Source organism: Oncorhynchus nerka, linkage group LG11, assembly GCF_034236695.1.
Source record: "Oncorhynchus nerka isolate Pitt River linkage group LG11, Oner_Uvic_2.0, whole genome shotgun sequence".
Taxonomy (NCBI): domain Eukaryota; kingdom Metazoa; phylum Chordata; class Actinopteri; order Salmoniformes; family Salmonidae; genus Oncorhynchus; species Oncorhynchus nerka.
The window spans coordinates 46,420,444-46,444,065 of NC_088406.1; the positions used below are offsets into that span (position 1 = coordinate 46,420,444).

The following is a 23,622-nucleotide window of genomic DNA, read 5'->3' on the forward strand; positions in this document are numbered from 1 at the left end:
TTCATGAGACTGAGATTTCACACTTTACCACATGTATGTATACAGGGGAGCTACAATACATACCTTCTTCTTCTTCTTTTTCTTTCTTCTTCTTCTTCTTCTTATCCTCCTCCTCACTGTCTGAGGAGGAGGATGAGCTGGAAGATGAAGAAGAGGAGCTGGAATCCTGAGAGCCGGAAAACAGGAACATAGAAAAGGACCTCTTTCATGAGACTGAGATTTGACACGTTACCACCTGTATGTATACAGGGGAGCTACAATACATACCTTCTTCTTCTTCTTCTTCTTCTTCTTCTTCTTCTTCTTGTCCTCTTCACTGTCCGAGCCTGAGTTCTAAGAGGAAGGGACAAAAATGCATGTTCTAAATCCTGCCACGGTAACATTGAAGTAAACGCTGACTTCCTCTGCGATGTAGAGTATTGATGTGGCTTCTTGTTACTGTGCACACTCTGGCTTGTAACTTCTGGAAAAGGAAATTGGCCATGGTGATGATACGAAATGACATAATATATTTGATGAAAACCCACTCACATCCTCTTTCTTCTTTGTTTCCTCGTCGTTTAGATCAGTGACGCCTTCAAGCCCTGCGACGACAACAAAAACAGTCAATATGTTTTAGTGAACGACAATATAATATTTATAAGATAATCGTTGTTCCGTGTGTTTGTTTTGGTGGTGTTTCTGTATAGAGATGATTGATTGAACATAAACAGTGCACATGGTCAGATAAAACGCCCTCCATTTCATTCTTGCAACTTGATCTTAAAACAAATAGGGCCAACCCCTCTAGGGATCAAATCTGTGATGTGGTGCAAAGTCAACAAAATTACAATCAAATGTTTGACTCAATACATGCCCTTTGGACTGAGATTACACACCTATCCACCCACCCCACCCTCGCCTCATATACCCACATTCCTCTCATTATTGCTTTATTATTTAAAAAATGGTGCCATTAACATGGTATCTATACATATAATGTGAATTGAGGTGAATGTGTCACTTGAGCAGTAGGCAGGTACAGTCGGTGTAATATTTGGTTACAAGGCGGGGTCATTTGTGTTTAAACACAGTAGGTCATTTAGAACAGTTCGTAGCCTTCAGTACACACGCCCGAACACAGAAAACAAAGCTGTCACTCACCAGGCTCACATATGGAGGCTGCATCATGTACTATAGTATCCACAGAACCTTCTTTCTTTGCCTTCTTCTTCTTCCTCTTCTTCTTATTCTCATCCTACAGAAGGACAGACAGAAGTTAGTCTCACTGCGAGTTTGACTTATTCATCTAATGTTAACATAGCAGAACAAAACATACACTGACAGGTAGGACGAAAGTACACTTTAGATCTCTGTACTTTTTGCCACGCTCTGATCTGTTTCACCTGTCCTTGTGATTGTTTCCACCCCCTCCAGGTGTCGCTGATTTCCCCCAGTGTATTTATCCCTGTGTTTCCTGTCTCTCTGTGCCAGTTCGTGTTGTATGTTTCCAGGTCAACCAGCGTTTTTCCCGTTCTCCTGCTTTTTGCATTCTCCTTTTTCTAGTCCTCCCGGTTTTTGATCCTTGCCTGTTTTCTGGACTTTGTACCCGCCTGCCTGACCATTCTGCCTGCCTTGACCACGAGCCTGTCTGCCACTCTGTACCTCCTGGACTCTGATCTGGTTTTGACCTTTTTGCCTGTCCTCGACCATTCTCTTGCCTACCCTTTTGGATTAATAAACATTGTAAGACTCCAACCATCTGTCTCCTGTGTCTGCATCTGGGTCTCGCCTTGTGCCTTGATGCTTTTAGACACATGGGTAGTAAACATAGATTTAATCTATGACATTCAACCGAAATAAATAAGCACGATGACTCAACATCTACAAGGATGGGTTCTCTGTGTGTGTATAAGTCATTCTATTCCACCTGTGAGAGGTGTATCCATCCTTGTTTTATTATTCATGACTAATAAAATGACTTATATGCACACACACACACCCACACACAATTCACATATACAGTACCAGTCAAAAGTTAGGACACACAAACTTATTCAAGGGTTTTTCTTATTTTTTAAACTATTTTCTTGTAGAACAAAAGCGAAGACATCAAAACTGTGAAATAACACAAATGGAATCATGTAGTAACCAAAAAAGTGTTAAACAAATCAAAACATTTTACATTTGAGATTCTTCAAAGTAGCCACTATTATTCCACAAATTAACTTAACAAGGCACACCTGTTAATTTAAATGCATTCCAGGTGACTACCTCATGAAGCTAGTTGAGAGAATGCCAAAGGTATGCAACGCTGTTATCAAGGCAAAGGGTGGCTACTTTGAAGAATCTCAAAAATAAAATACATGTTGATATGTTTAACACTTTTTTGGTTACTACATGATTCCATGTGTGTTATTTCATAGTTTTGATGTCTTCACTATTATTCTACAATGTAGAAAATAGTACCACTAAAGAAAAAACCCTTGAATGAGTAGGTGTGTCCAAACTTTTCAGTGGTACTGTGTGTACATCCACCTTATGCATATGTGTTTGTTTGCTGCTATTGCAGAGTGTTTTCACAGATCATATCGGTGCATATTCCAGATAGAAAGCAAGTCCCTACCACCTCTTCACTTCCTGATCTTGCAGGCACCAGCTCAACAGGTTATGACTGGGTGTGTTTCCTATGCCTATCTTAGATCTGGGTCCCGAAGGTCACAGCATGCCTACCATACGGGTTTCATTGTGTCATTTAGACTTTCAGCTAGTCTTTCAAACCCACATATCTCAAGCATGCAAACCTGAGTCTCCAGCTTACTAACGCTGACAGAACATAGTGCTGTTGTTCCAGTTTCTATCGTGGAATCAAAGTACCTGCTATCGATAATCACAGCATATCTTAACAAACATTACTTCAAACGGATTATATATTCAAATAAACCGCTGCATTCATTTTCAGAGCATAATTTCCCCAAAAATGTGATGGCACGTTTTTTTCTGAGTGAAAGATAAATCTAAATGATTGCACATCTAAAAGTGAGAAGAGTAAGACTAAATAAAGCTCACATCAGCAATTACAGTAGTCACTTTTTATCAAATAAAAACTGCACAGCCCAATGTGACATAGTAAGACAATACTACATCCACTTTATAAAGCTGTGTGTCATGGCAAGGGACCTAATTTGGATACGGTTGGAAAGAGAGTATTCCCAGGATTAAAACAACAATGGATTGGTTTCAGGATAGATACCAGCGTTGCCAAGACACGCTCCAGAAACCAATTAGACTTCATTTCACTTTAATTGTTTCATTGGGGGATTCAAGTCTCCTTTTGGCTTCGCATGACCAAGATATTTGTCTAAAACTAAACACATGGCCCAATCCAACCAAAATGTCATCTCTCTCTCTCTGTTTGTTCATTGACTCATTCCAAACAGGCAGCTTTAGCCAGGAGTGCCAGATGGGCAGGGTTCACTCTTTTGTGACTGTTCGTGTATTGGTTCCAATGCACAAGACACGCTCAATCAAATTCAGATCTGATATAATGATGATGAACATTAGGTCAAATGTTAAGAGATTTGCGCAGCTTACTTCACTGTCTGAAGAGCTGCTGTCAGAGGAGGAGGAGGAGGAAGAGGATGAACTGGAATCCTGTGTACAAGAAGAAAAGGTTATTGCATAATTGACACCAGTAAAGTACATGTCAGTAGATACCTCACTTATTTGGTTGTTTCATACTTTACCTTTCATGAGTGAATGTAATGAATGTGCTTCTCTATTGCATTTTAAAAGGGTCTTACAGAATGGCCCACTATTAAAGACCAATATTCCTAGATAACTGTCACATTGTATAAATGATTGGAGGCCGGCACAGGAATACGTAACAGGGGTTCTTAAGGCTTGTGATCTACAGTACTCTGCAATATCTTAATGCCACTCCCCTCTCCTTATCGGTATTCCTGACTGTAGTAAGCCCTGCTGACCCATTTGAGAACCACACCATTGCAAAATACACCTACGTTTTGGAGATCAGCCCTCAGCTGTGGAGTGACTACACCTTAAACGACTAGTGTAGAGCGCACAGTTCTGAAACTGCACACTGAAATGACACTGCATTTATGTCCGGGTCACATTTGCGAGCCTCCAGTGAGCAGTGCATTCCAAGTAGGGGATGTTCACATTGGAAGCGCTTAGGCGACTCACCTTCTTCTTCCTCTTCTTCTTCTTCAGCTTCTTCTTTTTCTTTTCCTTCTTGCCTTTCTCCTCCTCCTCGCTGTCTGAAGATGGGCAGCTGTGGAATGAGTACAAGTCAACCTGAAGGAGAGAGAAACTGCAATTGTTACAACTTGACAGATGGATATGACGGAGTAAAATTAGATGGTAAATGTATTATTGTTTTCATAGTGCAGACATGCACAGGCATTTATTTAAGTACAGGGTTAGGTTTCAGGTTATTATCTGGTTACTATTTGACCTATCGTTACTTTTCTTGGGAAGTCTTTGAAGATACCCTCAATATAGACGTGCACTACACCCCCCCCCCCCCCCCCCCGATCACAACATTTTTGGCCTACTTTCAATATCTCCGCAGTCCTTCCACTGAACCTGATCCTCCGTTACATACCTTTCCAGATCGTCCTGCAGGGGCTCTGGGGTCCGTCTTGGCTGCGTTAGTGGTGTCGGTTGAAGACAGCCCTCCCAGCCCTCCATGCTCTTCAAGCTTCTGTTCACTCCTCCCAGTCTGGAGTACATCCAGCGTGCTCAGGACAACTTGTCCTCCCTCTCCATCTCCAGGCCCTCCCCCTGGAGCTACACAAACGAGCGTAGATGACTACACAGTTATATGTTCCAATCACAAATCAATATGTTAATTGTATTGTATGGTTGTACTATATTTTCAGTCATCTTAGCCTTGTACAAATCACCTACACACTGAGGCTTTTGCGGTGCGAACAACATTAAATACAATACAAAAAAACAATAACCAGAGTATCAAAAATGCATAGGTACTGATCATGTATGAACGGCATAAAAGTGTTTTAATACTATGGATAAAACACTATCTGATGCCTTTCCTTATTCCTCACTCTGTACTCCATCCCATGTAATGATGCATTCGCCCTCAGAGTACATTTGTAGCCATAATGCACAAACCAAATAGACTACATCTACATATTGTCTGTTCTAAGTAGAAGAAGTAGCAGATACATTACTTTTGCATGTTGACTGACAACAACAGTGGAGAATTGCATGATTTGTTTGATTTCAGATGTTTTTGGACCCCTGCATGACTGCAAAGAAATACTAATAATTATACAGCTTTAAACTACAGCTCACCCCTTCAAATGTCATGTATCTACATTTTCCAATTACGCCTTAAGTAGAATGGGGTGGAATATACAGTTGGTGATAATGAGAAATGATTGTTACTTTTACCGGGGAACATACTTAAAGAACGAGACCCATTACATTTTTAGACCACATCAAGCTTTAAACATACAGTATGCCGGTCATCTATAAAGGCATGTGCGCTAATGTCACCAAAGGTGCGCTAAAGTCACCAACGGTGCACAAAAGTCACCAAAGGTGCGCTAAAGTCACCAAAGGTGCACAAAAGTCACTAAAAGTGCATAGATCACCATACCTTTGGGTCGATTGAACTCCATTCAACTCAACAGCCGCTCCAGTTACACCTTGCAGTTGGCTGTGAATGGATGATATGACTGAGTTACACTGATAGGAAGTCCTTTATTCTGGCCATTGGCCAAGGTGTGGGTATTGTGTGAATTCGTTGGCCTGTGCAGAACAGGTAAATCCGGTTTCACAGTAATGGGCTGACCTTTCACATTTTATGTTGAATATTAGCCTAATATCTTAAAAATACACTATATTGCTTGTATCTGATCTATATGATGTGTTTTTCTAAGTTTGCCCAAACATATCTCTTCTCACAGTACATGGAGGTAAAAAAAAAAAGTGTATTTCCTATAAACAAACATGTGTCTTAACATCACACACGGCAGTATGGTTAGTGCTCCTTGCGCAAAGCAAGGGTGCATTATGACACAGTGTTGCACTGAATACATTTTGAGATCTTGGAGTGCTCGAATTGATCTCTCAACTACAGCCACAGGGCAAATTATGGACATTGTTTGGTTAGAATTGAAAGGATTATGCTCAAATGCCATTATTTTTCAGTAATACTTTAAACCATTGGTTTAACTCTAACAGTTCAGAAGGTCACCATCTGTCACGATCGTCGTAAGAAGCGGACCAAAGCGCAGCGTGGTGGGAATGCATCATTTAATAGATGACAAAAAACACGAAGTAAACTGTACAAAAACAATAAACGACCGTGAAGCTATCATAAGAACTGTGCTGACACAAACAACTAACATAGACAATCACCCACAAACAAACAGTGAAACCCAGGCTACCTAAGTATGATTCTCAATCAGAGACAACTAATGACACCTGCCTCTGATTGAGAACCATACTAGGCCGAAACATAGAAATTCCAAAATCATAGAAAAACAAACATAGACTGCCCACCCCAACTCACGCCCTGACCACAATAAATAACGACAAAACAAAGGAAATAAAGGTCAGAACGTGACACCATCCCTTCTTTATTTAAATTTCAAAACATATTATTCTATTTGTGTAGTCTACCCTTCACAACACTTAGCTAGTAGGCTACATGGTTTTTAAATGACTAATACCCAATTAACTTGTGAGAGACGTAAACTCGGTCTCAACCTTTAAGTCTTTACTGAAAACTCATCTCTTCAGTGGGTCATTTGATTGAGTGTAGTCTCAAGGAAAGGCTCTGGAGCAACAAACAGCCCTTGCTGTCTCTGCCTGGCTCTATCCACTGGGATTCTCTGCCTCTAACCCTATTACAGGGGCTGAGTCACTGGCTTACTGGTGCTCTTTCATGACGTCCCTAGGAGGGGTGCGTCACTTGAGTGGGTTGAGTCACTGATGTGATCTTCCTGTCTGGGTTGCCCCCCCCCCCCCTCCCCGGGTTGTGCCGTGGGGGAGATCTTTGTGGGCTATACTCGGCCTTGTCTCAGGATGGTAAGTTGGTGGTTGAAAATATCCCTCTAGTGGTGTGGGGGCTGTGCTTTGGCAAAGTGGGTGGGGTTATATCCTTCCTGTTTGACCCTGTCCGGGTGTATCATCGGAAGGGGCCACAGTGTCTCCTGACCCCTCCTGTCTCAGCCTCCAGCATTTATGCTGCAGTAGTTTGTGTCGGGGGGCTAGGGTCAGTTTGTTATATCTGGAGTACTTCTCCTGTCTTATCCGGTCTCCTGTGTGAATTTAAGTATGCTCTCTCTAATTCTCTCTTTCTCTCTTTCTTTCTCTCTCTCAGAGGACCTGAGCCCTAGGACCATGCCTCAGGACTACCTGGCATGATGACTCCTTGCTGTCCCCAGTCCACCTGGCCGTGCTGCTGCTCCAGTTTCAACTGTTCTGCCTGTGACTATTATTATTTGACCATGCTGGTCATTTATGAACATTGGAACATCTTGGCCATGTTCTGTTATAATCTCCATCCGGCACAGCCAGAAGAGGACTGGCCACCCCCCATAGCCTGGTTCCTCTCTAGGTTTCTTCCTAGGTTTTTGCCTTTCTAGGGAGATTTTCATAGCCACCGTGCTTCTACACCTGCATTGCTTGCTGTTTGGGGTTTTAGGCTGGGTTTCTGTACATCACTTTGAGATATCAACTGATGTACGAAGGGCTATATAAATACATTTGATTTGATTTGATTTGATTTAGACAGCACTTCTAAAAACCTATTTCACACCATAGCCTGCTTAATTTGCAAGATCACTTTTCTTTCATTTTGATTTCGGTTACAAATTAAAATGTGGCACTGACACGCCCATGGATTGATGTTTCAGCATTGTCTCAATGAAGAGTTCCTCGTTCGATTAGCCACGTGCGACATTTGAGTTAGTGGCAGGCAGAAGAGGAATATCCATGAAGCCTGAGCTGGAATGTGAAGCTAATTAAAGCTGGCTAGCTTTAGAAAATCCCACATAGATCTAGCTTGCTTCTTAGTATACCCCTCTGACACATTTTTAAAATACTAAACATTCCCCAGTAACAAAATTGAAAAAGCATGACCCTCCCCAAAATTCCTTCATGTAGAGCTAGGAACACAAGCGTTTCACTACACCCGCAATAACATCTGCTAAATATGTGCATGTGACCAATAAAATATGATTTGAAGGACCCTATTCCCTTAATTCTGAAAGATCCCTGGGCTTATTTTAAGGAGTTGAGAAATACATTTAGTGTAAAGAAAAGCTGGGTGCTTCCTCACGAAACCAGGACAAAGAAAAGCCATCGTTTTTCTGATTTTCACAACATTTAATCAATAGAATGGTCCTTTGGAGGAAGGATTGTTGACATATACTTGACATTTGTATCTAATAGCATAATTAAGAATTAATACAATTTGGCATATTTATTAGTGTCATATGAAGCTGTACTGCTTTCTCTAAAATATGAATTTTGATTTCAATAACAATTTTCTTACATTAATTTATGAATATTGACAAATATTAATATTAATATTGAAAATATACCATTTTTGATTTGGCGATTTGTTTGTACACATATATTGTTGAACATAATATACTCTATGGGCATATCAAAGTTACAGAGTGGGATCTCTGCTAGTTTTAAGGTTAAGGCCCATTTTACACAGAGAAATTGGCATAGCAGGCTATGTAACCAATCACAAACCTCCTTTTACTTGTAGCATTGCAGATCTCACAAAACACCAGCAGAGGGCGACCATTTTGAATCCTACAAATTGCCGACAAATTGGACCATTACTCTAAAAGTACCAGAGATCCCACTCTGGAACTTTGATATGTCCATAAAGCAGGGTTGGCCACCCTTTTGTAGGCCTGAGGATCAATTTCCAAAAATGGTGCCCCTTACCAAAAATATCAAATATACAGTACCAGTCAAAAGTTTGGACACACCTACTCATTCAAGGAATTTTCTTTATTTTTACTACTTTCTACATTTTAGAATAATAGTGGAAACATCAAAACCATGAAATAACACATTTGGAATCATGTAGTAACCAAAAAAATGATAACAACACAAAATATATTTTATATTTGAGATTCTTCAAAGTACCCCCCTTTGCCTTGATGACAGCTTTGCACACTCTTGACATTCTCTCAACCAGCTTCATGAGGAATGCTTTCCAATAGTCTTGAAGGAGTTCCCACATATGCTGAGCTCTTGTTGGCTGCTTTTCCTTCCCTCTGCAGTCCAACTCATCCCAAACCATCTGAAATGGGTTGAGGTCTGGTGATGTGGAGGCCAAGTCATCTGATGCAACACTCCATCACTCTAGTTCTTGGTCAAATAGAGCTTACACAGCTTGAAGGTGTGTTTTGGGGTATTGTCCTGTTGAAAAACAGATGATAGTCCCGTTAAGCACAAACCAGATGAGATGGCGTATCGCCGCAGAATGCTGTGGTAGCTATGCTGGTTAAGTGTGCCTTGAATTCTATATAAATCACTGACAGTGTCACCAGCAAAGCACACCCACACCATCACACCTCCTCCTCCATGCTTCATGGTGGGAACCACACATGCGGAGATCATCCGTTCACCTACACTGTGTCTCATAAATAAACGACGGTTGGATCAACAATCTCAAATTTGGACTCATCAGACGAAAGCATATATTTCCACCAGTCTAATGTCCATCGTATTTCTTGGCCCAAGCAAGTCTCTTCTTCTTATTGGTGTCCTTTAGTAGTGGTTTCATTGAAGCAATTTGACCATGAAGGCCTGATTCGCAGTCTCCTCTGAACAGTTGATGTTGAGATGTGTCTGTTACTTGAACCCTGTGAAGCGTTTATTTGGGAAGAAATGTCTGAGGTGCAGCAACTCTAATGAACTTATCCTCTACAGCAGAGGTAACTCTGGGTCTTCCTTTCCTGTGGCGGTCCTCATGAGAGCCAGTTTCATCATAGCACTTGTTGGTTTTTGTGACTGCACAGATTGACTGACCTTCATGTCTTAAAGTAATGATGGACTGTCGTTTCTCTGCTTATTTGAGCTGTTATTGCCATAATATGGACTTGGTCTTATACCAAATAGGGCTATCACCCTACCTTGTCACAACATAACTGATTGGCTCAAACGCATTAAGAAGGAAAGAAATTCCACAAATCAACTTTTAAGAAGGCATAGCTGTTAATTGAAATGCATTCCAGGTGACCACCTAATGAAGCTGGTTGAGAGAATGCCAACAATGTGCAAAGCTGTCATCAATGCAAAGGGTGGCTATTTCTAAAATCTCAAATATATTTGTCTAACACTTTTTGGTTACTACATGATTGTATATGTGTTATTTCATAGTTTGGTGTCTTCACTATTATTCTACAATGTAGTAAATAGTAAAAATAAAGAACAACTCAGGAATGAGTAGGTGTTCTAAAACTTTTGACCGTTTATTTATTTATTTTTATTTCACCTTTATTCAACCAGGTAGGCAAGTTGAGAACAAGTTCTCATTTACAATTGCGACCTGGCCAAGATAAAGCAAAGCAGTTCGAAACATACAACGACACAGAGTTACACATGGAGTAAAACAAACATATAGTCAATAATACAGTATAAACAAGTCTATATACGATGTGAGCAAATGACGTGAGATAAGGGAGGTAAAGGCAAAAAAAGGCCATGGTGACAAAGTAAATACAATATAGCAAGTAAAACACTGGAATGGTAGATTTGCAGTGGAAGAATGTGCAAAGTAGAAATAAAAATAATGGGGTGCAAAGGAGCTAAATAAATAAATAAAATAAATACAGTAGGGAAAGAGGTAGTTGTTTGGGCTAAATTATAGGTGGGCTATGTACAGGTGCTGCTCTGGCAGTTGGTGCTTAAAGCTAGTGAGGGAGATAAGTGTTTCCAGTTTCAGAGATTTTTGTAGTTCGTTCCAGTCATTGGCAGCAGAGAACTGGAAGGAGAGGCGGCCAAAGAAAGAATTGGTTTTGGGGGTGACCAGAGAGATATACTTGCTGGAGCGCGTGCTACAGGTGGGTGATGCTATGGTGACCAGCGAGCTGGGTAGTGTATGTACAGGTCAAACAGGTGGGGCTCTGCCCTGAATGACGGGTCGCCACTAGGCCTGGGTGAGGCCAAAATGTCATAAATATGCCATCTTTGATCAATTATTTCTCAATTATTCTTTTAGATACAAATGTCTAATATATGTCAACAATCCTTCCTCCAAATGGCCATTCTATGGATTAAATGTCAAGAAAAAAAAAAAAATCATGGTATATTTTTGTTCTGATTTCATGAGGAATAACCCAACTGATATTCAAAAGTGGCTTTGTATGTATTACTTTAAAGAGCAACAACTGAAGGCAGAAATCAACATCTGATTGAAAACAGACTGTGTGGCATTGATAGTAGTCAGAAACATTCCTTCCAGTGCCAAAATTGACAAAAAAAAAGTGTAAGTAGGATCCTTTCAGTGAGTTTTGTGAGATTTGTGTAACTGAGATCGTCACGATTTACATGAGGGTTGGGTTTGGATTTCAATCATGCTCACACGAGACCACTGCCTGGAGCAGTCTAATCAACGCTGGCAGTAATCAAATTATCCCAAGTCTGCAGTGCATGCTATCCAATCGCTCACTAGAATCAATCTGAAACTCCTTCATTTATTGACAGACAGCCGAACTAACCATTAGCACGCAGCGCCTCGAACTTGTTACTCCAAAATGAACAGGACTAAAAAATGATGCTAACACCATTGAAAATAAAATGTCCCCCTCTAGAATTGAGCCCAATATCATATTGGCCCATATTATCAGGCAGGTGTGCTATTTAAGCAATAAGGCACGAGGGGGTGTGGTATGCAGTGCATTCGGAAATGATTCAGACCCTTTGACTTTTTCTACATTATGATAGATTACAGCCTTATTTTCAAATTGATATAAAAAAAATTCCTCATCAATCTACACACAATACCCCATAATGACAAAGCAAAAACGTTTTATTTTTTATTTTTGCAAATGTATAAAAAAATAAAAACAGAAATACCTTATTTACATAATTAGTCAGTACTTTGTTAAAGCACTTTTGGCAGCGTTTACACACTTGAGTCTTCTTGGGTACAGTATGTTGCTACAAGCTCGGCACACCTGTATTTGTGGAGTTTTTCCCCATTCTTCTCTGCAGATCCTCTCAAGCTCTGTCAGGTTGGATGGGGATTAAGGCTGTAATATAACAAAATGTGTAAAAAGTCAAGGGGTCTGAATGATTTACGAATGCACTTTATCGCTAATATACCACGGCTAAGGGATGTTCTTCCGCATGACACAACGTGGAGTGCCTGGATACAGCCCTTAGCCATGGTATATTAGTCATATACCACAAACCCCAGAGGTGGCTTATTGCTATTATAAACTGGTTACCAACGTAATTAGAGCAGTAAAAATACCTGTTCTGTCATACCTGTGGTACGGGTATGTCAGCCAATCAGCATTCAGGGCTCGAATGCCGGGTGGTTAGAGCCCTGAATGCTAATTGGCTGACAGCCATGGTTTATCAGACCGTATACCACGGGTATGACAAAACATGTATTTTTACTGCTTTAATTATGTTGATAACCAGTTTATAATAGCAATAAGGCACCTCAGGGATTTGTGGTATATGACCAATATACCACGGCCGTGGTGTATTGGCCATCTCCCATACCCCATCGTGCCTTATTGCTTAAATAAGCATTATCACCTGAAGCCCAACTGATGCGGCATAGTGGCTATAAAAAAAATATGTATGGGCATAAATATGAAATGATAAGATTTAACAATGAATGTATGAGGATGCCGGACCAAATGACTGCATTGAACAAAGTTATGAATGACCATGAATAAAGTACACTAAATGCCCAAAATATGTGAACACCTTTTCAAATGAGTGGTTTCGACTATTTCAACCACACCCGTTGGTGACAGGTGTATATAATCGAACACACGGCCATGTAATCTCCAGAGATAAACATTGGCAGTAGAATGGCCCATACTGAAGAGCTCAGGGACTTTCAGCGTTGAACTGTCATAGGATACCACCTTTCCAACAAGTCAGTTCATCAAATTTCTTCCCTGCTAGAGCTGCCCAGTCAACTGTAAGTGCTGTTATTGTGAAGTGGAAACATCTATGAGCAACAACGACTCAGATGTGAAGTTGTAGGCCACACAAACTCACAGAACCGGACAGCCGAGTGCTGAAGCGCGCCTGTCCTCGGTTTCCAGCGTTCAGACGGTTAAGTGATAATTTGGCGCCACCGTGTGGAAGAAATGAGTAGGAACCATGAAAAAATAACCTACATTTTCTGTCCCATTTGCTTTGCCGTAGCCAGTTCTAACGTTAACCGTATGGTAAAGAAAAAAGAGAGCTTCGAATACTGTATTTTTGTCGGATAGCCCTTTGCTGTAACAGCATCAATGCCTCGCCTTGCACTGGATGTTTGCGCTCAGTGCCAGCAGAGAGGGCTTTTGCAGTAGTTCGCACCGATGGTTCTCGACGTGGGAGCTACAGGAATGGGATGATCCAAATGTTGACCAATGGTTGTTTTGAAAAAATGCTGTATTTATTTTAAGAGATTACTTCAAACGATACTATCGCCGTGATTCGCGCTCTGTCCATTGTGTGAAGAAGAATGTCTCCACCGGTGTCGACTCTGCTGTCCGGATTGTGGCTGTGCTTGGTTCTGTCCCGTGCTGCTAGGCCGATGTGGAAAGCTTGTGACAATGGCAAGGTACAATATGAATCATTATGGACTATTTTATACGGCCATATGCAGTGGTGGAAAAAAAGTACCCAATTGTCATATTTGAGTAAAAGTAAAGATACCCTAATAGAAAACGACTCAGGTAAAAGTGAAAGTCACCCAGTAACCAGACTGAACCATTTTCTTGTTTTTTTTATTACTCCCAAAAACTCCGAACTAATTTACAAACGAAGCATGTGTGTTTACAAACGAAGCGTGTATGTCAAGTGACTCTTCCATATCAGAGGCTGTAGGGATGACCAGGGATGTTCTCTTGATAAGTGTGTGAATTGGACCAATTTCCGGTCCAGCTAAGCTTTCAAAAAGTAACGAGTACTTTTGTGTGGCAGGGAAAATGTATGGAGTAAAAAGTACATCCATTTTCTTTCGGAATGTAGTGAAGTAAAAGTAAAAGTTGTCGCGACATGTCACTTCACTTGACTTTTGTATTGCCTGCTTCAATTATAATAGCTAGACAATCTGCATAACGACCGTGAAGAAAAACCATAGCTATCACATCAATGCAATGACATGGCGAATATATGTGCCGTCGATTGTATGTTACCGTTCAAAACAGCACGTAAACTGTGACCGTTTTGTATCTGTATGATGGTGTTTCTGTGACTGGCAGCTCTTGCTGGGGAGAGACCTGCCCCCGTCAGTTGTGTGGAGCTGTCCTGTGATTTCCTGGCCAGAGTCCACTACCCAGGTAACTATGGAGCTAACCACTTGACCCATTGAACCGCTGTTCCACATAACATACATAAAGACTGGTAGTAAACTACTGTAAGCACGAATTACATGTTAACGCAAGCTTGAGCATTGACGATTATGTAACCTATTTATTGTGTTCACCTGGCGTAATATTGTGCATTTGTTGTGTGCATTTTCCCAAGCAAATCCATTGCTGAAACACAGTGTAAACCAGGTCTCTCTCTGTTTGCAGAAGATTGCTAGCATTGACACAAAGTATCCCCCACAGGTAAATCACTCAACTTGTCAAACAGAAAGTACAATGAGCTAGCGTTTATCTTTCCTTATGAGCACGTTCTTTCCAAACCCTTAGCTATTACTGATAAGTCTTTGGAGCGACTGATTCTTTACACAAATATACTATAAAAGAGCATTTTATTGTATTTATTTTTCTGCTAGAGAGGATGCATGACCTGTTCAATTTAATTCAATACAAATTCAAACAAAATTGTCAACAAGACAACATACCGCAGTGTTTCTGTCTGGAAGGATAGGATGCAAACGTTGCCTAATCCTGAGCCCCGTTCAGCAGGGCACAGCGTTGCAGAACGCTCACGTAGAAATGTATGATCTAGAACTAAACATGCCTCTCTGAAATATAGAATGAGAAATCACACCTGGCGCTGATACATAAGTCTGCCCTCTTTTCCTGTCTGACCTCAGCGGATCGAGCACTTCTGCATGGACACACCCATCACATACAATCACACTATCCCCAACAGGTAAGATGCTGTGGGCGGACACGCACACACACACACACACACACACACACACACACACACACACACACACACACACACACACACACACACACACACACACACACACACACACACAGGGAGTGTTACATCACCAAGAACACACAATACATACACACCTGGGAACCTGTGTCAAATCCAGTTAAATATGACAGGCTGTTAAATGTGCACTCCATTTCTCATGCAAATATTCATGTATATTACTTTGCAATAACTCTTTAATGTGACAATGTAATCTGTGTGTAAACAGCCAAATACATTTTCTGGGCAAGTGACCAAAACCAGAAATAAAAACTGCTCCTGACCTGCCTGATGGGCAAGTGCCTCTGAGAGCTTCATGTCAATTCCTGTGTTGCGTGCCTTTTACTAAACTGTCTTTATGTGGGTGGTTTGTGTAGTGGTGCTCACCGGACTGTAGGAGCAGAGAGTGGAGAGTACCTGTACTGCCCCCCTCAGCGCTGGCTCAACAACCTGCAGGTAACCACTAAAACCCTGACACCACACACACAACCTCACATAACCTCACATATTAGATAGCCAATATGTTTTCATTAGTCCAGTATTACCACAACAGATTGTCCAACTCTAATCGGTCTCTACTGTTGGTGTGTGTGTGTGTGTGTGTGTGTGCAGCATGGAGCAACAGTGTTGCTGTACCATCCGTGTGCTCCTGTTCGTCAGCGTGACCTGCTGTCTGTCCTGGGCCACTGCTGTCTGTCTGACTACATCATAACGCCACACCCTGACCTCAGCAAACACAGAGTGAGTGAGTCACACACACAAGAAAGACAGTATCAAAGGAAACATTGCCTTTACTTAGACTTAGATATCAGTAGAAGTGATTTACCATCTACTCTGTACTAGCTTGTGAAATGGCTGATATCCCAGATTATAGATTACGCTGAAAACGGACACCTCCTCGCAAAATATGTCTACTATGACAGCAGGGCGTTCAATTGACAACCCAACAGATGCATAGACAAAGTCACGACGGTGAAACAAGACACCAGAATGTTCCCTCTATCAATGGGGAACACATCTTCAGAGTGACCTGTCATTGAAATGAGGGTTGTGTTCATTAGGGCACACAGTTACAAAACAAAGGAGAAAACAAGTGTTTCTTATTGGATAAATGGAGATAGCACTTACCCGTTGTCTTCCTTTTGGTTCCTACTGAACATGACCCTGTGGTGACTGAATCTCTATCCTGTTGAAGCCGTTAGCGCTGGTGTCCTGGGGTCGCACGCTGGAGCTGTCCCATGTGACCACGTCGGAGGTCTGTGATTGGCTGCAGTCGACAGCGGCACACGGGAACCGTGGCGACGTGGATCAAAGCAGACAGTATAACTTGCTGTTGACCCATCCTGCAGATCACAAACATGCATACCCAAAGCAAAAGGTGAGCCAGAAGACAGAGAGAGGAGAGGGCACTGCATGTCTGAAAGTTTAAAAGACAGCATAAGGCAGTGGTATTTCTGGGGACCCCATTCCACCCCAAATCTAATGACACTACCATCAAATCTGTGCATTTAGATTTTCACATCAACAAATAACCTGAAAGTCATTACATTTTCAGCACTCTTATCCAAATTTAAAGAACCAATATACATAAAATAATCTGTACTCTGACATTTGTGGTATTTGGCGAACCTACTGCAATTCCCCGCAAACAGGTTGTCTTGAAGCTGTCATAGAATTGTTTTACTGTTTGTATGATTTACTGAGTGTGCCTTTTTGTTGATCCTAACCAGTCTCTGAGGCAGTGCTGTGAGGAGACCCTCTCTCTTCTGGATGGATGGTTGGAGGTGACAGACTGGGGGAGAGGGAGGGTCCGCAAGAGCCGAGCTGCACTCAGGAAGGAGGGGGAGAAAGAGAGACGGACCACCCTGGACAGAACCGAGCCGAACAGAGTCCAGAAACATGGAACCACACTCCAACCTGAAGCACAGGGCCAAGCCACAGTGAGGGATACACAGGGAGGCACGGACCGAGAACTCAAAGTGACTCAACCTCACCGCAGAGAAAATGACACCAATGAAAAAGATCCCAGAGGCAAAGTGAGAGAAACAGACTGGGTGAACCAGAACGAAGCAGAGGACAAGAGGCAGAGCGGGAAAACGGGAGACATCCAGGGGAGAGAGGAGAAGAGCAGCAGACACGAGGGAGAGACACAGCCCGTGGACTCTCTAAACAAGAGGAAAAAGCCTCTGTCTCAGAGTCAGCCCAAACAGCTGGCTGTCACTCAGGCAAACAGCCAGGACAGGAGAGCAGACTGTGATGGTAGGGTGGGCCACTGCGAGTGCACTGAGACCATAGCTCCGCTAGGGGCCGCTGTGGCTGGACCCGGTGACAGGATGCTGCCCACTCCGCGGACAGACGAGGCGGTGTGGGCGGCGGCGGCGTTGGGCTTCCTCCTGGTGCTGCTGGTGCTGTCCGTGCTGCACACGCGCCTCTACCGCCACTGGCGCACAACGCCCAGCATGTACTGGCACGACTCCAAGCAGGACTACGACAGGGTGGCAGGTGGGTTCATTGGGGCTCACCCCCCCAACACACACTCCTTACGGGCCCTATAAAATCTGCGTTACGGAATGCAGACATGAAAATGGAATTCAACGATGTAAACATTTATTAATTTGCCTAAAATGATCATAATATATTAACAAAATGCATCGGTGATTTGTATTTACCTTTCTGAAACGGTACAGCCATGCCCCGTGTGTGTGTGTGTGGTGCGCACATACAATATGTCTACACCAGGGATGGACAACTTCGATGGGGGTGGTGGCCACAACAAAAATCTGAACTCATCATGAGGGGCTGCAGTTGCTCGCGGGTCTGCATACCCACATCTAAACCCCCCCCCTTCCCACCCACACTGTGAGCAAAACATTTTAATGGCGCCCCTCTTGACAGCGGAGATAGTTTTAGAGTTCATTTCGAGTAAATAATTTTGCCATGGGGTGTAGCTAATTTCCTGCAATTCTACCCATTTTGCCATAGGGTGAAGAGAAATGTTTGCAGTTTTGAATATGATATCTGTGTGAGACTGACTAACAAAATCAATGGGGGGCCCCCCAGCCTGTAATTCGAACATGATTACAAGTTTAGATAGCTGCCCGCTAAACTAACTTAGCATTCTAAAAAAAAAGCTGACATGGGCTAATTGACTGACTATCAGTGACTGAGGAAAACTGCTGATGCACAACTACATTTCGAAATTGCACCTTGTGTTATTCTACTATTTTAACAGTAAGTTGAGACCCTGACAGAGTTCCTAAAGAAATGTAACATTTTGGGGGAAATTGACCAGAGGACCTTTTGCAAACTCTGCATTTACGTGCGTGCTACAGAAACATCACTAACCAAACAACGGTCAACATCTCTTAGATTTATACCAGACCTAAAAAGTAGTCTCCAGATGTGGTTTAAGAATTGTTGTGGACTTGGAACATATGATTTTGTTGTTTTACTATTAAATAAGTGTTCATTTTGAAGGCGAAAACCTGATAACAGGGAAAAAACGGAAACCTAAAAGAAAAATGTTTATAAAGAAAATCTGCCAAAAAAGGATCAGATTTTATAGGACCCTAACTTTTACAACTGAGCGTTATCATTACTGTTAAGCCTCTTTTTCAGTTGTTCTAATAAGGGGTGCGTGTTGTGTGTCTTAGATGTGATCCACAGGAGGCTGAAGATGCCAGGGAGGAGGAAGAGGAGGACATCCAAGAGCCGAAGACAGGAGTGTGTCCTCCTACCGCCCAGCTCCAGCACAGAGGAGGACGAGTAGAAACAGGTCTCTCTCATCCCTCTCTCCCTCCATATGTTTATTACATCCGTCTTGTCTTTACCCTGTGAGAAGAGAAGAAAGAGGAGAGGACATTGGGACCTAAAAGCAGGGTACCCTGTACTGGCCTAATAACGTTGCTATGCTGAAGAAACATTTTATGGATTTTGTTTTTGTAACGAGACCTCAAACAGGTACATCTTCTATTGCCGGTACTTAAGAAGGAATATTTGAGTATTTTAACTGTCCTACAACACTCCATAGTACAAAACCCTATTCAATCAGATCGCATTACAGTAGATCATTCACAATCACCACCAATGACATCGTTTTACTACACACTCAAACCTTTTCTCATAGGGACAGAGTCGGACGTAGGAAATGTACACCTTTCCTACGCACGTCTAAGTAGTCGATATTCAGATTTGCCATATGAAGGTGCGCAACAAGATATGCGGGTGTGGCTCCCACAATAAATTGAATTCAACCCCAGAAAACCCACCCACTAGGTGGCCGACAGAATTGACCAGGGAGTTTTCGTTCAATTCCTTTTTTTTCCCCCTGTTCATTTATTTTAAACAATCCTTTTAAATATGTATTTGGACAGTGAGGATAACTGTCACGTTCGTTGAATGGAGGAGACCCCAGGGCGCAGCGGGATGTGAATACATTCTTCTTTTTAATGAAACGAAGAACACTGAACAAACTTTACAAAACAACAAAAGGAACGTGAAGGTATATATAAACGAGTGCAGACACAGGCAACTAACCATAGACATACAAAACCCCTAGACAGGACAAACCACCCCTTGTCACACCCTGACCTAACCAAAATAATCAAGAAAACAAAGAATACTAAGGTCAGGGCGTGACAATAACTTCTTTCCCATTAGATCCCATGTTTCTTATGAGGCGAGAGTACAGGATGTCACCTTTAACTTGAGGGTATTTTCATACACATCTGTTTTACCGTTTAGAAATGAAGGGACTCTGTATCTATTCCAGCCATTTGAAGAAGTATTTGGACGAATTCACTTAGTCTATTAAAGTTATTGAAAGTTGAGTATTTGGTCCCATATTCCTTGCACTCAATGGCTACATCAAGCTTGTGACCCTACAAGCGTCTATTGTAAGTAAGAACAGAATGTTTCAGAACACCTCTACATTAATGTGGATGCTACCATGATTATCAGTAATCATGAATGAATCGTGAGTGATGATGAGTGAAGGTTAGAGGCACAAAGATCCACCCCCCCCCCCCTCCCCTCCAAGAAATACTAATCTCTCCTGTTGTTGGTAACAAGTGAGAGGTTAGCATGTTTTGTTGTAGCTATCAGGATTCATTTGGAAGTGTTCAGAAACATCTGCTCCCATAGAAAGATATTTACTCCAGTCATCGTTAATTTCCTATTGGGCCAAATATAATGTGAAACACAACCAAAAACAAACTGCAAATGCATCCAACAAGTTTGTAGAGCCAAAAGCTTGATGTAGTCTTTAGGGTCAAGGGATATGGAACCAAATGCTCAACTTTTGATTTCTTTACGCTACGTGAATGTGTCCAAATACTAACGACTTCTTCAAATGGGGGCCTAAACATTAAAACATATGTATGAAAATACCCTCGTGCTGACAGTCTGTACTGTCTCATGATGTGAATAATTTGATCTAAAAGCCAAAATGCTGAAGTCCATTTTCTGCTTCGCTGTCCAAATACTTATGGAGGGGAGTACAGTTGCTGTTGTAAGCAACCGGCTGTCGGGTGCAGTAGTGGGTACGAGTCCATCGATTGCTGTTGTGTGATAGTAATAAATAGTTGTTTTTTTTAATCATGTATCGTGAGTTACAGTTTTAATGAAATATATAAATGTATTTTTGCCACACACCAGATGGCTGCAGTGAATCAAGACATGGAAAGAGCAGTGTTGTATGTGGGTTATTGCTTGTCTCCTACAACACTACGGCCAGTGTACTCCTATGAAGCTGTAGGTTGGAAGCTAACCGTTTCAACCACAGAACTAGAGAGATTCTATTTCTATGCTTTGAACAACCACAGGATATGAATTCCCTCGTGCGAGAAAATGATTGAACATGGTTGCTATGCAGGTAATGAAACCACTTTGGAGCAGAAATACCCTGTGCAGGCTTTTATTTTTCTGATCTACGATGTTGGTGGGGGGGTATGTTATTAGGATCCCCATTAGCTGTTGCAAAAGCAGCAGCTCCTCTTCCTGGGGTCCACACACAACATGAAATCATAAAGAACATTATTAGACAAGAACAGCTAAAATATGTAGATGTATATATTCTTATTTACAATACTAATGTATACATAATAGGATGACTGAAGATCAATATTCTAAGTAATGAAATTACAACCAAGAAACACAAAATCCCCACAGATGTGGCTCCCATGATGTAGCAGCTGCAGCCATTTACAGTGTACAAAACATTAGGAACACTTTCCTAATATTGAGTTGCACCCCCTTTGCTCTCAGAACAGCCTCAATTCGTAGGAGCATGGACTCTACAAGGTGCTGAAAGCATTCCCACAGTTGTGTCAAGTTGTCTGGATGTCCTTTGGGTGGTGGACCATTCTTGATACACACGGGAAACTGCCGAGCGTGAAAAACCCAGCAGCGTTGCAGTTCTTGACACAAACCGGTGCGCCTGGCATCTACTACCATACCCGGTTGAAAGGCACTTAAATCTTTTGTCTTACCCATTCACCCTCTGAATGACACACACATAATCCATGTCTCAATTGTCTCAAGGCTTAAAAATCCTTCTTTAACCGGTCAATCATCTACGTCGATTGAAGTGGATTTAACATGTGACATCAATTAGGGATCATAGTTTTCACCTGGATTCACCTGGTCCGTCTGTCATGGAAAGAGCAGGTGTTCTTAATGTTTTGTACACTGTGTATCAATGATTGGCTGTCAACAGAAACTGTAGGGCTCCCTTGGGCCCTGGCTAAAAGTAGTGCACTACGTATGGAATAGGGTGCCATTTGGAACGCAGTTCCAGCGTATCCAACATCATATCCTCGAACCATTAGTGTGTATGCGTACCAAGTAGTGGACTACTTTTTACTATGGCCCATATAATCTCTCGTGGAAAGATTCTGCGTGTTAACCGAGAGAATCTGTCGGGACTGAATGAGATGCGTAGGATAACGAGCAGTAGTTCTGGTGTTTGGTTATTTGTACAAATCACGATTTTGCAGGTGTTAGCATTATTCATATATTGGAATGAGAGGGGATGTTCGTAACATGCAAAGAGAGAGGGTTCCACTCCTCTTTCTAGCGTCTCTTCTCTTAATACGTATGGACCCAGAACCTAAATTGAGCGTCTGACCAATGACGTGACATTTTAGTTCCTGTGAAATCATTCACACCAAGAGGACAGTTAAAGTGTGGCTACATGAACCAGAGAGAGAAAGTGAAAGAGACTGTAGTTTGTACAGTGTACCCCGAGACGGTTGTATGATACGGCCTTTGGCTTATCTCCTTATGTACAGTACCAAGTTTGGACACACCTACTCATGCAAGGGTTTTTCTTTATTTTTACTATTTTCTACATTGTAGAATAATAGTGAAGACAAACTATGGATTCTTCAAAGTAGCCAGCCTTTGACAGCTTTGCACACTCTTGGCATTCTCTCAACCAGCTTTACCTGGAATGTTTCCCAACAGTCTTGGAGGAGTTTCCCCATATGCCGAGCACTTGTTGGATGCTTTTCCTTCACTCTGCAGTCCAACTAATCACAAATCTGAATTGGGTTGAGGTTGGGTGGTTGTGGAGGCCAGGTCATCTGATGCAGCATTCCATCACTCTCCTTGGTCAAAATGTCACACCTGCTCCCACTCCCCTCTCTGGTGCTCGAGGGTGCCAGGCGGCCCATCATTATGCACACCTGTCACCATCGTTACGCGCATTAGCACTTCATGGGACTCACCTGGACTCTAGTACCTTATTAATTGCCTCCCCGATATCTGTCACTTCCTCAGTTTCAACCCGGTGTCTGCATTGTCATTTTGTTCCCCTTGTCCAGAAGCTGTCCTTGTTTTGTTTCACGTCTATTATTTATAAAATATTCACTCCCTGTACTTGCTTCTCGCCTCCTAGCGTCTGTCCTCACAGAATAGACACCAAATATTGTAAGCATCAGGGAGTGTTTTTTGTTTGGGTTGGTGACGTCGGGTCCGGGTGCCACTGCCAAGGCACCGGGGATGCCTCAGCCGGCAAGTCGGACTCCCATGTCATGCCTCGGCCGGCTCCCATCCAATGTCCAATGGGGGGGGGGGGGGTACTGTCACACCTGCTCCCACTCCTCTCTGGCGCTCGATGTGGCCCATCATTACGCACACCTTTCACCATCATTACGTGCATCAGCACTTCATGGGACTCACCTGGGCTCAATTACCTTATTGATTGCCTGCACTATAATATCTGTCACTTCCTCTGTTTCTTCCCGTGTTTGCATTAATGTCATTTTGTTCCCC

At 42.2% G+C, this 23,622-nt stretch overlaps 2 protein-coding genes across 3 annotated transcripts; one reads left to right on the forward strand and one right to left on the reverse strand.

Moving 5' to 3' along the window:
* Nucleotide 1: 1 nt before the first annotated feature.
* Nucleotides 2–15,136, reverse strand: LOC115137811 (protein FAM133-like). The gene is made up of 10 exons (XM_065024079.1): nt 15,038–15,136; nt 5,627–5,686; nt 4,607–4,791; nt 4,186–4,296; nt 3,574–3,633; nt 1,144–1,237; nt 532–584; nt 259–333; nt 64–166; nt 2–9 (listed from the first exon to the last, which is right to left on the reverse strand). The coding sequence occupies exons 2-10, from the start codon at nt 5,646–5,648 to the stop codon at nt 2–4; spliced, it is 711 nt and encodes a 236-aa protein (XP_064880151.1). The 5' UTR covers nt 5,649–5,686; nt 15,038–15,136.
* Nucleotides 13,356–20,943, forward strand: LOC115136984 (uncharacterized). Of its 2 annotated transcripts, none has more exons than XM_065024585.1 (9): nt 13,356–13,804; nt 14,448–14,525; nt 14,763–14,798; nt 15,233–15,291; nt 15,726–15,804; nt 15,961–16,089; nt 16,544–16,726; nt 17,079–17,850; nt 18,036–18,995. In XM_065024585.1, exons 1-9 carry the CDS (start codon nt 13,706–13,708, stop codon nt 18,209–18,211), a joined length of 1,611 nt encoding a protein of 536 aa, XP_064880657.1. In that variant the 5' UTR covers nt 13,356–13,705; the 3' UTR covers nt 18,212–18,995. The 2 variants fall into 2 exon arrangements, with proteins under 2 accessions (XP_064880657.1, XP_029528795.1); XM_029672935.2 differs by lacking the exon at nt 18,036–18,995 and adding an exon at nt 19,002–20,943 and having other exon boundaries at nt 13,360–13,804.
* The last annotated feature ends 2,679 nt before the right edge of the window (nt 20,944–23,622 follow it).

Coding starts and splice junctions, on each gene's coding strand:
- LOC115136984 (XM_065024585.1), top strand. CDS start 13,706: ATGTCTCCACCGGTGTCGACTCTGCTGTCCGGATTGTGGCTGTGCTTG. Junction 15,292..15,725: donor AATCACACTATCCCCAACAG/GTAAGATGCTGT, acceptor TGGTTTGTGTAG/TGGTGCTCACCGGACTGTAG. Junction 16,727..17,078: donor ATGCATACCCAAAGCAAAAG/GTGAGCCAGAAG, acceptor GATCCTAACCAG/TCTCTGAGGCAGTGCTGTGA.
- LOC115137811 (XM_065024079.1), bottom strand. CDS start 5,648: ATGGAGTTCAATCGACCCAAAG. Junction 334..531: donor AAACAAAGAAGAAAGAGGAT/GTGAGTGGGTTT, acceptor CCTTCCTCTTAG/AACTCAGGCTCGGACAGTGA. Junction 167..258: donor AGAAGAAGAAGGTATGTATT/GTAGCTCCCCTG, acceptor TCCGGCTCTCAG/GATTCCAGCTCCTCTTCTTC.